General features: G+C 39.1%; 1 protein-coding gene across 22 annotated transcripts in view; it reads left to right on the top strand.

The window, feature by feature from the left end:
- The window catches only part of myo18ab (myosin XVIIIA b), a 100668-nt gene extending 84329 nt beyond the window's left edge, over nt 1-16339 (top strand). For 15 of the 22 annotated variants that reach the window (XM_026282283.1, XM_026282282.1, XM_026282276.1 and 12 more), the window contains 9 exons: nt 1154-1270; nt 2444-2527; nt 3911-4048; nt 4953-5138; nt 6387-6526; nt 7187-7231; nt 10879-11001; nt 11831-13306; nt 14547-14745. In XM_026282283.1, the coding sequence (XP_026138068.1) occupies nt 1154-1270; nt 2444-2527; nt 3911-4048; nt 4953-5138; nt 6387-6526; nt 7187-7231; nt 10879-11001; nt 11831-13298 (2301 nt within the window). In that variant the 3' untranslated portion in view covers nt 13299-13306; nt 14547-14745. Of the gene's footprint in view, nt 1-1153; nt 1271-2443; nt 2528-3910; nt 4049-4952; nt 5139-6386; nt 6527-7186; nt 7232-10878; nt 11002-11830; nt 13311-14546 lie in introns of those variants that run through there. The other 7 variants (XM_026282285.1, XM_026282272.1, XM_026282271.1 and 4 more) reach the window with 5 other exon arrangements.
- Nucleotides 16340-16938: the final 599 nt, after the last annotated feature.

Here is a 16938-nt window from a genome sequence, read left to right as displayed (position 1 = left end):
ATAATCTAGGCTGTATTTACTTTATCAAAAATGCAGTAAAAACAGTAATACTGTAAATATTATTAGAATTTAAATCAACGTTGAAAACATTTGTGCTGGATAATATTTGTGGTAACCATGATGATTTTTTTATTCCAGGATTCTGTGATGAATAGAACGTTCAAAAGAACAGCATTTATTTGAAAAAAAATATATATTTTGTAATATTATAAATAATATTATAACATATTTACTGTCACTTTAAATCAATTTAACGTGTGCTTGCTGCATAAAATGATTAATGAAAAAATATCTTACTAATCCCATACTTTTGAATGGTTGTGCACATACTCCTCAGGCCATTTTCACATTAAGTGAGATTAACCAAGTCATTCACTTTTAGGCCTCTTAAAGAAACAGTAGGAGTCTGCTTTTGATCAGAGAGGGTAAAAATTGGGATATTTTTGTTGCATATCAGGGAAAGTAAAATTATTTTAAAAAGTGCAGAATATAACCCCTTTCATTTTAATTCATTTGTCTTGATTTGTTAAAGATGTGAAATGTGTGAAAGAAATTGCAAACTGCTTTCATAAGGATGTTTTTACAAAGTAATGTAATTTCTTGCTTTTATGCTTATTCATAAGTAATGTTTGACGTCTACATTTTTTGCTTTTGCTAATACATTTGAAAGTTGCTCCTCCGAGATTAGCTTCCTGTATTGTTGAGGTAATTATTATTGAATGGAATTAGACCTCTGATACTGTTTGACAGAGCAGGCAGTGAAGTGTTCATTTCTAATTGGGAGACGGTGCTGTGTTCTCAGGGATTTATACAATGCAAGCAGCTACTGTTTAGTGACGGGGTGACAGGAAAATGATCTCTTTAAAGAATTAAAGGAGCTGGGCTTTCAGTTGCTGAAGACAGGGTGGTTAGATGCGTATGTTCCTGACAGAGGGCAGAGGTTTGAGTCTGTGGCCTATTCGCTGCTGTCTTTATCAATGAAAATAACTAAAAACACATTCTGGCACCCAATCAGTTCCTGATGCATAAACTTAAGACCTGCCAAAACGTCAAGCATCAGATTGATTGTTTTCCATTTCTCAGACATTTTTTTTATTTCAATTTTGCAGTCATATTTTTGTTTGTCTTATGCTTTTGTTTTATTTCCATGTAGCTTGAGGAGCAGCTGAGTCGACTGCAGAGGGAGAAGAATGACCTGCAGTCTCGCATGGAGGAGGATCAGGAGGACATGAACGAACTCATGAAGAAACACAAAGCCGCTGTTGCCCAGGTAACTCTCTCTGTCACTATACAGAGCCTCTCTGTCATCATCGTTCACCGAGTAAATGTACATGTACGTGTATTTACATTTGTGTTTTTTTTGTTTCCTAAAAATTCTATATGAATAAAATGTTAAGAAATTATACATCAAGTTAAATATATATACATATATAATTTTTTTATATAACAGATTTATAGATAAATAGATATCCTTGATATATATTGTATATATAATTCAAATTCTGATATAGATGTGTGTGTGTGTGTGTGTGTGTGTGTGTGTATTTTTTGACACCGTTAATATTGCATGCTACATCATTTCAGCATGTTTGACATTTTCCAGTATGATTTATTGCTGTTTCTTGGCAACATGCTTCCATCATGTAAATCAAATCGACAGCATCATTTAGCATGTACAGATAGACCATTTTGTATTTCTCTATTTGATTAGTCGCTCGTACCAGTGTGAAGGTGTCACTGCAGTGATTGTCATATATTTGAGCGCGTGGGTTGATTGTCATTAAGAGTGTTTTAAACACAGCAGGCTGGTATGGCAGCAATGTAGAGAAGAGTGATGTCTCTTCACATACCCTAAGTAAACAGACCCTCTCCAGTGGAACAGCCCTATTCCCCTGGGTTTACTTCACCAGCTCTATGGTTCATTTATGGGAACACTGTACATGTTTTGAAACACAGTCACAATCATACTTGAGGCATTCAGACAGTCTCGTAGTTAACTCTTTCCACTTCATTTCACTCGTCCTTCTGTTAACATACCATTTATTGCTGCCATTTCTCTCTGAGATGTCATTAACAGACCATAAGATTGCTTGTCTGTCAGTAGCTAAATGGTTTGCACTGTGCTGTAAGACACATTCCCAAAATAACATATTGCCCACTTCTTTGGTATGTTCTCTACATACTGTTTTAATGGTAAACCGGACAGTATGCATCAATAGAAGAAAGAAAATGTAGTCCATCTATTATAAAAACTCCCTATAACAACTGATCTTCTATTTCAGTCATTTGAGTATTACATACCTAAATACAGAGAATGTGCACCATTAAAGATATCATGTATAAAGCAAGACAAATGACTTCTAGTTATAAATATGACTGTAGGTTCAGGTTGTCCTGTGATGTGTAGAAGACTCTGACCCCTCAGTGGTGTGTTTTTGTGCAGTCCTCACAGAACCTGGCCCAGATCAGTGACCTGCAGGCCCAGCTGGAGGAGGCCATGAAGGAGAAACAGGACGTCCAGGAGAAGGTGAATTCACTTTAGCATCCATACATAAATGCATATTCACAAAGTTAACACTGTTACTTGCATTCTTAGAGAACATCCTAAGTGGACTTAATTCAGCTACTGTATTGATTTATTACTGTCCAAGGTGAGCTAAGGTCATTCAACTCTTTAAAGATATGACCAAACTCTGCCCCTTTCAACTGTTGACTCTTCTATGATAGGATCAGACTCCACTTCCTCAGCATTTGAGTCTTTAATTATGTGATCACAGTCTGCCTCCTCAGCATTTTACTTTTTAATGTAGAATCAGACTCCACCCCCTTACCATTTGGCTTTTTAATGATGTGAACAGACTCCACCCCCTCAACATTCGATTCTTTAATGATAGGAACAGACTCCACCTCCTCAGCATTTAAATCTTTACTTATATGGCCAGACTCCACCCCTTCAACATTCGATTCTTTAATGATAGGAACAGACTCCACCTCCTCAGCATTTGAATCTTTAATGATAGGCTCAGACTCCAACCCTCTCAACAGTTGACTCATTAATGATGGAATCAGACTCCACCCCCTCAGCATTTGAATCTTTAATTGTATGAACAAACTCTGCTCACACAACGTTTGACTCTTTAATGATATGAACAGACTCCACCTCCTCAGCAATTGAATCTTAAATGATATTAACCCACTCCACCCCCTCAATAGTTTACTTTAATTATGGAATCGGACTTCAAATCCTTACAGAATCTTTCTATTTTGAACTCAAAATCTTTAATTATATGAACAGACTCCACCCACTCAACTGTTGACTCTTTAATGATGGAATCTGACCCCCTCAGCATTTGAAACTTTTATTACGAGATTAGACTCTAGAATTTTCACGTAGCTATGAGATGCTGAATACATAGACGCGCATGCGGTTGCCTTACTGTAGTACAGCTTTAATCAGGATAAAACTGTACATTAAAAGCTAACCGAAGGAGTAGCATTTACAAATAGCAGCGTATCTAAAAGAATGAGACAACAAAAAAACATACCATAAAGAGCCGTGCTTGCAATATAGAGGGCGCCAATGTTTACCACCGCAACACTTGCTGCTGAGGTGGGGGGCAGGACATTCAGGCGAGTAATGGAAGTTTAGCAAATCACAACGCACTGGACAGCTAACCAATCGTGTATTTCTGAGGAGAGCAAAAAAACAAACAAACAGTCAACCGACCCTTTAAAGGCTGATAAACCAGTTAGGCCTCGTTAAAGACACCCCGTGGTAGTGAGGGCTTTGTCTCTTTAAGTCATTGTTTAGCAGGTAATAGTTATATTCAGTATTTTTATGAAATACAGATTGCTGTCCTTTCTCAGTGTATTTGTGTGAATTCTCACTCCGTATGTGTGTGTTTGGCAGCTCACAGCCCTGCAGAGTCAGCTAGAGTTCCAAGAGCAGTCCATGGTGGACAAGTCTCTGGTCAGCCGGCAGGAGGCCAAGATCCGCGAGCTGGAGACCAAGCTGGAGTTTGAGAAGACACAGGTCAAACGCTTGGAGGTGAGTTGGCAGGATGCGCGTTTATGTGGGGTGCTGGAAGTGTCAAAAGGTCAGGGCGCAGGCACTGAAGTATCAGATAAGAGTGAAATTAATCTACACACCCACCTGGTCCATACTTTATAGACCTTTAACCTTTGCACTAAAGTGTTTTACAATTCCCCACCAAAAAATGTCACTATGAATTAAATGTGGATTATTTCCGACCCCCTCCGTGTTCAAATCAAGAGTATCAGTCCCACTTTTAAAGTGGAAACGTACATTTCATTTCATCTGATATATTTTATGTTGCCAGAGGCAGCGGGTCATCGTTTTTTGCATTGTACACAGCTAGTGTAATTAATGTGTTTCCTCTAATGCACATTATTTCAGCGTTTTGTTTTGTTTGATTTGATGGGTTTTTTGCTCCTTAAGTGACATTTTCCAACAGCCAGTCCTCTTCATCATTCATCTCAATTGGGTGCTCCCGCTCACCTCCAGAATTACAATTGGCACTCTGCACAAATTACAAACGTCTACTGCGCCCACAGCAAAATCTGTCAACAGAAGCGATTTAAAAGCACTGTTATTACTGATTTGTTGAACGTATAGCTCAGTTCAGGCTTGGGCAATGTTATCTCTAGAGACAGCTTGTTTAAACCGTGCCCATCCGTAGCTGTGAAGAATGTCTGTGTAGATATTTCTGTTTCAATGCCAGTGCAGCCCACCTTTGGTGTGAAAAATCACAGAAAAGTTGCTGTGGAAGTTATTTGGAGTTTCACACCATATGGATAGCTTGACAATCTTGCATATTTCAGTGCTAGACTTGCAGGATGCTGTAAACAACCACAGTGTGTCCAGAAGCACTTAAGTGATGGTGCATGTTATTGCTCTGTATATATGTTAAATAAATGACTGTCTTCTGCAGAGTCTTGTAGCAAGGCTGAAAGAAAATCTCGAGAAATTGACTGAGGAACGAGACCAACGTAGTGCCAGTGAGAACCGGGAGAAAGAGCAGAACAAGCGTCTCCTGAGGCAGATCCGAGACGTCAAAGAGGAGATGGCCGAGCTGGCCAAGAAAGAAGCAGAAGCCAGCCGCAAGAAACACGAGCTGGTGAGAAGCCTGATCTGCTGTTCTGCTTCACTGATGCTCTCATTCTGAAGTGTCTTGAAGGGATAGTGCCCTCAAAAAACAAAGTTCAGTGATTGTTTACTCAACCTCATGTCATTACAAACCGGTTTGACTTCTTTCCTTTGCAGAACATAAAAGAAGGTATTTTGAGGAATGTTAGGAACATTAAAGTCTGTTGACTTCCATTCTATGGACAGAAACAGAGACTTTTTCTCAGAATATCTTCTTTTATATTCCTGGTTTGGAATAACATAAGGGGAATAAATGATGGCAATTCAAATTTTTGAGTGAACTATCCCTTTAAGCATGTGATCCTCTAGATAAAAGGTTTGATTAAACCTCTTAATTCCAGACAGACTGTAAAATTATAGCATACAGTGACATTCTAAAAAAGGTGTGCAACGCAGAATTTAACTTTGCCAATTCAGAAATAGAAAATAATGGAACAAATGCATGAATAATTATGTTTTGATAGATGTGTTCTGTTTTTTCACAACTTAATTTATTATGTGTACTGAATATTTAAATAAGAGTCAGTTACAAAATAAACAAACAAACAATTAAATATATAAATCATGATTTACTAAGGACTCACTGACATTAAAATTCTAGCTAATACAGTCTAGCTACTAATTATTTTGGCCAATAATAAATTATATTACATTAAAAAAAATACACATTGTTTCAATATGCTAATACTACAAATTGATTTAGGCATCACAAAATTTTAATGTACAGCTGTTATTTTAGTAATATTTATATACTTGTATAGAATTTATAAATATTTTGAATGATCTTTTATTTTTAGATTTTCATTTTAGTTAATGTCTATTAGTTTTTTTATATTTCTATTCAGATTTAATTTATTTTTATTTTGCGTTTAGTATTAGTAATTGTAATTCTTTCTTTAAATTATTTTTTATTTTTTATTAAGTCGCCATGTAACATTTACATTTTTTTGAGTTATGGTGATTAAGTATCAAATATTAGTATCTAGTATTTCTATTTTTTCAGCTTTTTGATATTTTAGTTAACAGAAACAACACTGATGTACCGTAAGGAAGATTCATAAAAGTTTACATTTAACAGTGTTCTTAAATTATTACCTTTTTTTTTTAAATAATACCTTAATGTAAATGTTGGATGACCATAGCAAAAGTATTCTAAATGTAAATATAGGCAGAAACGAGTGCCTCTCCGTTAGACTGAAATCTAACCCTGTCTCTTCAGGAAATGGATATTGAGAGTTTGGAAGCGGCCAACCAGAGTCTCCAGTCAGATCTCAAGCTGGCCTTCAAGAGGATCGGAGACCTCCAGGCTGCTATTGAGGACGAAATGGAGAGTGATGACAATGAGGATCTCATCAACAGGTAACACTTGCTGCTCTGAGGACTCTTTATTTAATGCATACCTCAGGAGAGCTTCTCCATGTGTATAAGTGGGTAAAAAAGAGATAGAAAAATAGAGAAGACACTATCTGGATGAATGCACTATTCACTGAGCTTTTGGAGACGGCAATCAGTGAGCCAGTCTCAGTCTCAGTCATCTCTTATTCACACTCTCTTAAATATTTATGCCTCGAAAACTGCTGCACATAATTTGGAGCTCCTTTTTTATGTACTTGGCCTCATCAGTCAGAGGAAGACATCTCTGTTCAGCCTCATTCCGCGCCGCTCCGCTTCTCTCAGTGACCTGCACCTTACAGAGCAGAGCTGAGTTTATTTGCTCGTTTATGTGCGTAGAAGTTACCCAAATAACAGGAAATAGCAGCACACTCGCACTTCGTAAGGGTTACGCTGAACAGAAGTCAGCAAAAGGTCAGAATTCTTGGTAAACATCTTGAGCAATATGTAGCGCTAGAAACCTTTACACCAGACATGATAAATATTCAATCACAAGCTGTGTTTTTTAAACTTTGACTTATTTTAATTTTTTTTCTTACATCCACTGTTCTTTACTTTTCCATTTGAAACTCACTTATTTCTGCTTCTTGTTTCTTTTGGTTTGTTTCATTTCCCTCCCACCTCTAGTTTACAAGACATGGTGACTAAGTATCAGAAACGAAAGAACAAGATGTGAGGAGTTAAAGTTTGAACTTCCGCTAACATATTTGAATTCTCCTTTGCCCTCACAGGAAGATGATGCAGTATACAGTACATGCAGTCATTTTCGAGAAATGAAATTCAGAATAGGGAATATTCTGTATTGTAAATCTCGATTTCGACTCAAGAAAAGACTAGATGCATTATGTTGATACTGCATCACACTTCCGGGCATGACAACTAACATCACCAACATGTTTTTCTCCTTTTTTATGCACAATGCCTCATACATAATGTATGCATACTACAAACTGCATGCTTTTTTAAAGCCAAGCATGGTCCCTACTCGGTTACCCTCCCCAGAGGCAGTTCCCTTTCCCTGAACCCCTGCTTTGTAATGTTGAACTTTTGGATATATGGTGCTTCACCATTGGGATTGGCGTCCATTGACGGGTAAGAACCAGTTTGAGTGCAGGACAGGTGTAGTTACGTGTCTGCAGGGTCCAGACTGTGGTCTATCCCCTGGCTGTCTAACTCGAGAGCCAGAAGGGTCCACATTCAGACTTGTTGGACGCTGCAGGGCCTTGTACAAACATCTGTGAGGGGTTGCTCTGCCCCTCCTTCTTGGCTTTCTTTTACCTATCTTTCTCTCTCTCGCTCCTTTGAATAATTCACACTTCTGTTCTTGGGACTTAGCAGCCTCTTAAGGCAGGAAAGGAAGGCTTGTTTCTCATCAATCTTTCAACCATGAGGGCTAAATAATGAATAACCCTCAAATGTCCTACAAAAAGCCCCCCAACTCATCTGGCAACAGCCTACAACAAAGTAGCAGCCCTTGGCGTCGAGCCATTTCATTCCCCTGTCAATAGTCCTTGGTCCGCACTGTATGCCTCTTAGAGTGTTTTCCAGTTTTAAAAACCCTTAAGCTCTAAGCACCACTTATTACATCATGTGAGAAAGTATTAAAAGCTAATGTGCAGTCTGTGCATTACTGATCAGGTATAGATGGATGTGCCATTGCAGAAATGTTTGTTCGAGTTCATGCAGGGATGTTGACCCTTCTGGCCTGATCATTTAATTGGGGTGTTCTTGTTTGCTTTATTGTAAATTAGACTGGTTTCAAGAGGTTTGTTAGCTAAATGCAAACCTTATTGGAGAACATTAGCAGAGAACTGATTATTCTATTTTATTTTATTTAAGCTATATTTCAGTTAACAAAAATGTTTTAGTTTTTTGTTTTAGTTAACGATAATTCTGGTTTAGATACAGTTCAGACATGCATGTAATGAAGCATTTGGTATGAAGGGAATTGTTATTCACAACAATTCATTCATTGTTACTAAATATTTAAGTACAGCTCTCAATCGATTTATTAATTGAATCATTAAGTGGTTAATTAAAATGAATTGCAATTAGTCACATACATTTTAAGTATTGTTAATTTTACATTAGTATGTTCAGAAATGACACAAAAGCATCGTAAAAATAGTAGTAGTCCATACTGTCTATTAATCCAGCAAGCTATCATGATTTCAAAAGAAATCAATTTTTTCATCAATTATGACACATTTGTTGTTATTTTTTGTCATTTTGCAGCTTAACAGTCCCAGTTCCCGTTCATTGTATTTTTGGTTTTGAAAAATGTAATTATTTGAATTTCACAGAAAATAGTCATGTTACTTTGGAATGACATGAAGGTAAATAATAAACATAGCTTTAATTTTATTTTTTTAGGATCTATTCGTTATTTCATGTTTAGACAGATGTTAGATATGTTTTGAATTTATATATGCAATTAAATGAATAGTCGGAAACAAAGCCAAGAAACTTGCACAATATAAAGCTCCAAATTCTCCCTGTCTAAGGGTCAGGGCTGGAAAGCGAGCAGGGATAGAGAGAGAAAACAGAGTAGAGAGATGGACTAGAGAGGAAAATAGAGGGGTTGAGAGAGTTCTGTAGGTGCTAATGATAAATGTAATAGCCTGTAACAGAGATGTACAACCAATGGAGGCACGTTGTCACAGACAATTAATGTCTTTCCTCTCTCACTGTGTTGTTTGTTTGTTCCCCTGGGCTTAGGTGCAGCTTAACTAATGGTATATGGTCAAGGACATAAATTGTGTGTGACATTTTGCATTAGCGCTTCATTACAAAGACCCTGCTGTCCCACTGTTTAGCGATGGGCCGGCTAGCAGAGCTCAAGGCTTATTCACACAACGTTCTCACCTCGGTTTACCTCCAGGGCACTAGGGCTTACGCAAGAGCCAAAAGGGGTCTTGAAAAAATACATTCTTTGGCACCTGTAATTTGCCTTGCCGTTTCGACGGAGCACTACTCATTTGACAACTAATTCTTATGTCCTGAGTGTTTTCTCGAGTGTATCAGATCTTCTAATTTAGACCCTCTCTAACTGTGAGCGTACAGTTATTGTTTAGCGACATCTGCACTGCCTTGTGGGTCCATGCATATATAATATTCTCATATGCATAATACCACAAACGGAGAGCTAAGCAGATCGGAACTCTATGTCAGAGAAAAGCAGCTGCTGCTTCTGAGTTAACCTTCTCTCTATGCCTGGGATAATGAGTTACTGTATGGAGTATAATTTCATTGGGAGACATTGACTCCTATGGTGCTGGAGGACAATAAGAATGATTATAAAAAAATTACATTGAAACGAAATTGTGAAAAAGGCCCAGTTCATATGAAATATTCTTTAAAGGTCTCCTGGCGTTGCATACATGGAGATGTTTTAGTGCTCTACGTCCTTGAAGGGGGATTCATAGTTATTCAGTACGGTGTGCTGTGCGATAAGTGAAGGATAAGACTAATCTAAAGAGGCAGGGAAGCATTGACTTGCAAATCCAGCCAAATACAAATCCAATGGGTTTATCTGGTCCAGAGAAATGAGCAAACAGGACTGGGATTCACAGCGCTGCTTTCCGTGTGAGGTGCAAATGCATCTGCTCCCAGGGACATTCGGCCTGTGTTTACTCGTTCTTATTGACAGCGCAACACTTCCCCAGAAAAACCCATTTGTATCCAGAGATGCATGGTATTCGTAGCATAGTGAGTCAAGTTAATTGCAGACCCAAAATGGCCTGTTCCTTCTTACTGTCCTTTAACATGGTAGTCCAAGGCTAAATTAGCCTGAAAGCCTTATTTATAAAGGAGGGTTTTTCACAAGCTTTGTACAACCTATAATCCATAATTCAGTTTTTATTCAACTATACATCACAGTATTTTTATTTAGCTGTTTTAATGGCTAGTTAGTCACCTACTGCTTGTAGGTACACCTAAAATAAGGAGCATGTTAATGATCCCTTAAAATGCTGCCAGCTAGATTTTGGAACAGAGCTATTGTCTGGTAAGCTACAGTCTGAATGGCTTTTCTCTTTTCAATGCACTCTTTTCTTCTGGTTTGGCTTGGAGTTGTACTGACCTCACCCTTTTGGATGCTTCACACATTAAACAGAGCCAGCTAGCTGCAGGATACTGTTGTTGGACCATGATTCTGACTTACTAACACACAGGCCTTTTCTAGGTTTCTAGAGTTCGGGCGCATGTTTCTGTACTGTTGTTCCTCCACCGCAAATCCTTCTGTTCCTCCTACTAACAGTATTTATGTACAGATTCTGCTTGTTCATTTTGTTGACATTCCCTCTCTTCCTTCTGCACAGCGAGGGCGCCTCTGATACCGACTCTGAGGTGGAGGACCGCGTTGACGGGGTGAAGTCATGGCTGTCCAAAAACAAGGGCTCTGCCAAGAACCTGTCAGATGATGGTAGTCTGAAGAGCTCAAGGTCAGTCCTGTCACCCGTTACCCCACAGAATGGTTTAACCCAAACCCAATGTAGCAAGCTAGAAGAGGTGTCTGGAAAAGCTAATTAACTAACGCTAAGGGATTTTTCTGTTGGTATTGTCTAGTGTATTCTCCCTGTTGTCAGCAGTTTGATAACAGAAGCTTATGTAAAAGGGAACGGCTTCACAGGCAGATTAATGGATAAGCCCATTGGCCAGTTGGCAAGCCTACCTGTGCCTTTCTGCTGAAGATGAATGGGTCTTCCCACCGGCAGACACTTTCGATTTTTTCCTGTTTTTTTCTTTTTACCAGAAGATTTGAGTTTGGCTCTTGAAGTTTTTGCACCTTTTTAAAACCTTGAGAACTTTTGATGCGTAATTTCAGTCATATCTGTAAGGTGCAGTCTTATGGGAAATTCGCTACAGATTACAGTCTGTAATTTTTTATTAACATTTTCTAGCATAAATCATCCTGTAAAAGGAATTACAGTCTTTGTCAGTATCCCTTTTTATGCATTTACTTGAAACATGTCCACCTAAATGAATCTTTTTGTCCACATTTATATGTAGATAACTGAGCTTATGGATTAACTATTGATTTTGAATCACAGATGCTTGAGTCTTCCTTAAGTGCCTTGTATTCCCTGCTGTCACATCAAACTTTCATCTATATTCTACCCTGTCTGCTTGGATAAATCTGTACTGTCAGTCATCTTTTAAGTTTTTATTCATGTAATTTCTCATTCTCGTATTTCCATCTCTATCCTCTCCTCCCTCCATCTGTTTGTCTTTCTACTCTGTGCACACCCCGTCTGCCCCTCCTTCATCTAGATCTGCTGTATATGTTGACGGAAAGGAGGGAAAAGGTTGGGAAGAGGGTAAAGAATGGAAAGACAGTGGCAAAGGTAAAGAGTTAGAACCCAGCAGGCCTGTGTCTGTCATGAGTTCCCTCAGCTACAGGAAACGCTCCAACATGAAGGACTCCATAGGAGGTAAGGGAGACGAAAGTTCGCTCCTCAACACCCTTAAAGAACAATCTGATTCCCAGGACCTCTCCTCCTTCCGCAAGAGCAAAGCCAAGCAGGAAGCCGAGGATGACTCCTATTCTGTCAACTCCTGGAGGAAGGCAGGAGATGATCTTGACGATCGTGGTTCTGTCATCTCTCAGGCCTACTCGGAAGCGGCCAGTCGGGCAAGGAAGGGCATGGACAGCCGCTGGTCGGAGTTTGATAAGGAGTCCATTGTGTCCTCTGTAGCCCAGAGTCGGGTTTCCACCTGCCATACTGCGATGGACCTAGATGACGATGCTGTTTCCAGCGTGAGTCGCATGAGTTCAGTAAGCCGGCATCGGAGCATGCCTCGTCTTGATGATCGCCAGAGTGAATACGGTTCACCTGTCAGCCCCAGCCTGAGTCGGCGTAGCCCCGGAAGCGTGAGCCGTGCCGACTCCCGCATGTCGCTGTCTCGCAGCTGTCGCCTCAGTGAATTTGACATGGACGATGATGCCCGAAGCATAGCATTTAGTGAGGCTCGCTCCAGTGCTTACAGCCCTCACTCCACCTCCGGCCGAAGCTTTTCCATGCCTCCGCAAGCCCGGAAAACTGACTCCAGCCCACCTGACGTCTCTGACGTCAAGCCGGTCAGTCACCGCAACTACCTGGACCCTGACCTGGAGGCCGCAATTAATGAAGTGTTAAGCTTTAAACCCATCAAGTTCAAGCGCACCAGCTTGGAAGAGTCTGAAGCGGAGAAAGATAAGCAAGCTGAAGATGAGGATGACCGGAAGAGCGTCAGCAGCTCCAGGATCGGCAGAGACAGTGGCCGCTCTTCCAGCTTGCGCCGATCTGCTTCAGCCGTGGACTACATGCGTTCCAGCAGTAGCCTTAGCACCCGCAGCAACCGAAGCAAGAAGGGCAAGAGCAAGAAGAAGAAGAAGAAGAGAAGTCACAGTTCAGAATCAGACAGCTCTGACGATGACCGCAAGAAGAAGAGCTCTAAGAAGAAGAGTAAGAAGTCCAAGAAGAAGTCCAAGAAAGAGTCTTCGTCTTCCTCCTCATCCTCGGAGTCTGAGTCTAGCACAGAGTCGGACTCTAGTTCGGGAGCTTCCACTATTTCTTACAGAAGCTCCAGCAGTATCAAGAAAGCCCCTGGCAGGCAGGCCTCGGGCTCTGAGGGAGAGCTGGAGCCCGAAGAACCCTCTGAAGGAGCTCCCCCTGTGTCTAAGAAAGAGGAGAAGAAGAGGAAGAAGAAAGTCGACAATCTTATGATGAAGTACCTGTACAGGCCTGACAGTGATTAAAGATGGCAGTAGGTGATACCTGGTGTGGAGTGAAGGAATGCAACAAGCATGGTGTTAAACTAATACTCAAGTACCTCAGTACCATCTGATATCATACCATAACTTTACTCTCCACTTTCAGTTTTTCTTTACACTGTGTTGATTCACTTTGTTACTCGCACACATTTTTGAGTGATTTTTTTTTTTTGTTCTATATCTTTAGTTCTCAGCCTTTTTGACTTGAAGGCCGTCCTATCTAAGCTGATATATAGAAATTCATGAATAACGAAATTCATATGATTTAAGATGTATGTGGGGCCCCACAGAGGTTTTCTGAAGCCTCCTTGTTGAGAACCACTGCTCTATATAATTCATTGAAATGTTTTATGACGTACTGTAGTATCTTAAACTATCAGTGTAACTAAAGTTAGTTTTGTAATTCTTTCTTTGGTCTTGGACATAATTAAACAGAAAATCGATTAGGACTGCTTGCCAGCAATTAACCTGAAGTGTGTATTATTATGACAAAAGCGAAGATAAGACTCGGTGACCCGAAAAGTTATCATTGACTTTTGGAAGAGGGTGAGGTATTCATGCTTTCTCTACATGGGTCTGTTCGCTTTTGTATAATTAGAGGACACAGTTCATTTCTATGTTAATTCACTGATAAGATTTTGAGTAGACATCAAGAATATTGCAAATGAATATTTAAAATGGGCCGTAGATTTTTATAGCAAGGGATTTTTTAATAATACATAATTTTATTTGTATTCTACACTGTGTATTGGCTTGACTGTGTGATGGCACCTAAATCAATACTAGTAATATATTGCTGCTATATCAGTTATCAGTAGATATTATTTATTATATTGGGTGTTTAAAGGGGTAGTACACCTAAACATGAAATTCTGTCATTAACTACTCATTTATACTAAATCAGCCATAACACCCAAAATAATTCACTTACTGTATACCATAAAATGTTTTGGTATTTTCTTAGTATTTTTTGCTGTTTGCTTGTATGAGTTCACTAACAAATATCCAATAAGGTGATGTTTCAGAGCACTACACGCAGTGTGATTTGCATGTGTTTTGTGTGGCTGCACCTCTAATGTATCACCAAAGTTGATACTGAATTACAGGGCCTGTTAAATATTGTCACCCCACATTCAGAATTTTGATAACCCAACATTCCTTCAGAGATTATCCTCTTTGGTCTCTCTTTCCACATGCTGATCCTAATCAAAGCTTCTCTATCTCCCCCTCCAGCCCACCCTCCAGTCGCAGACGCTTCTGCCTTGACAGATCTGACGAGGAAGAGGAAGAAGAAAAAGAGGAAGGGAGCGCGGGCCGAAGCACCTACCGCTCCCGCTACAAACGCAGCATCTACCTGAACGACAGCGATGGCGAGACCACCGCATAACCGCCCCCCACACACACATTCACATGCACTCATGTTCAGAAAAGGAGGACTCAATATCAGTGTTTTCCTTGAACCCGAATCCAGGATTTCAGCTAGAGAGGAGCATGATGGAACGCGCTCTGGCAAAGATATATCCCTCATTTCTTTCGACTTAGATTATTAGTATTATTTTTCACATTTAGAGCTTTAAAGGGTTTGTACAGCATCATGAATCACAGCACTGTTGACTCTTTCCTCTTTGTGTGCTTTTAATTCTGACGTTCTTCCACTTCCTTTCTAAATAAGCAGTGACTTTACCAAACGCTGTGCTTGCATTCTTACTCCGGTCAGGATTCAGTAATGGATATTGCTCGAGGCAACATGCTACAGCCTCTTGCATGGTCAGGCCTGAGCCAAAGATCCATGGCATCGTGTAAACGTGAATTCGCAAAGAAAATATTGTATTACCAAAAAAAAAAAAGAAGCATTGTTTTAGGTATGTGAGCAAATTAGCTTTTTGTTCTTGACTTGAGTCGAGGTGGGATTGATTTAAGACCACCTTCCTCTACATTTTCGCTTTCATATGGTGAAGGATTCATGTCTTTTGCTCAAGAAAGAGAGGAAGTACATTTTCTCCTTTCTGTCTTCACTTTGTTTTGATGTTTTATGTGGAGAGGGGAAAAAAAGCGATCAGGTCAATGAAACGAGAACAGGGCAGCGTTTCAGGATGTTTCAGGATTTTTTTCTCCATAATATGCCTTGCTTGTTCTGTTTTGACTGAATTGTCTAAGTGCTCGCTCATAGTAGACCTTGTATGGTTCAGTAATTTTTTTTTTCCCTTACTTTTTTGTTTTGGTTTTTGTTGTTGTTCTCAGGCTTTTTTGTTTTGGTTATCATAGATGTCTGGCTTTCCCAAGTGAATGCCCATATTCTTGGCTATATGGGGCATTGTGGTAATTTATCATCCAACTCTACCGATACTGGATAAACAGCTTCAAAGTTGCTTTTTGTGTTGATCTGATGCGACCAGAAGCACGAGATGGAGAAGTTTGACAGAACCGATACTGTGAAATCCCAGCTTCCCTGCGGCATGTCTTCACATTGGATTCTTCAGTATTTTCGGCCTTACCTAATGACTTTGAGACTCAATTGACCCTCTTCGGACAAGCACCCCTCTGACTTCCATTGTTGCCTTCTGTTGTTTTGTTGTTTGCTTTCATTGTAGTATTTATGATCTAGCGTTGATGGATTGAGCGAAGCTGGCAAAATATAAAGCAACAGCATATGAAATAGCAATGAAAGGATGTCATTGCTTCTCTTTGATTTTTAAAGGGAGACCGCGTGGGTATTTTACATGGTTTTATAGACCCTCTGCAAAGGTCAACCACTTTATCCTCTTTTCTATGCACTCAGTATTGGTTTTAATATGAGAAATTAGCATTTTATGATGTTTCTGGCTAATTAAAACACATGGCAACAAGATGCATAACGTTTGCTGGCTGTACACATTAATATAAAAATATATAAATATCTGTATGATTCATTCTAGCTTTCAAAATAGCTAATGTTTATTTTCTTTATTGAATAAATGACCACTTGATAAGTAATAATGTTGCATTACAGTTTAATGTATTGTAAATAAATGATGGTGATTGTTTTAGACTTGTTTCAACATGCTTATTTTTCATCATTTTTTATTAGCAGACACAAAAGAAAAAGAAAAAAAATCTGCATGTTCAACATTTTTCACATTATTTCTGCAGCATTAGTGGCATCAAAGAGATTTTCTTTCAGTGGAATAATTTCAATAAATAAATAATAAACAATAATGACATGGTTCATCTTAAGGGGGTAATCCTTAATTTAATTCATTAAACCTTTCATTAATTTTTTTCATTATTTGCTATAGGTTGGGCATATAAAGGTCTCTTCTCTATTACAAACAAAACAAAACAAAAAACAACAACCGCTTATTTTTTTATTTTTATTATTCATCCAAATCCTTCATATTTTGATTTCTCATGTTAGTAGGAAGATAAATTCTGCATCACATTAACAGTGTGTTCTTCTCAGAGATCAGGTGAAACATCTGAATGGAGCCTTCAATTTTGGTATTAAAATCCAAAATATGCAGCCAAATTAGAGTAGAAAAGCCTTGCCTATGGTTCATATTCAACCAGCTTTTCTTTTCCATTGGCTGTTTGCTTCATTGCACAATAGGAAGGCTTGCAGTAATCTGTATGAGCTAACAATAGGAAA

The sequence above is a fragment of the Carassius auratus genome, chromosome 15, assembly GCF_003368295.1.
Source record: "Carassius auratus strain Wakin chromosome 15, ASM336829v1, whole genome shotgun sequence".
Lineage (NCBI taxonomy): Eukaryota > Metazoa > Chordata > Actinopteri > Cypriniformes > Cyprinidae > Carassius > Carassius auratus.
The sequence above is the reverse complement of the archived record's forward strand: the minus strand, read 5'-3'. Positions and strand labels throughout refer to the sequence as shown.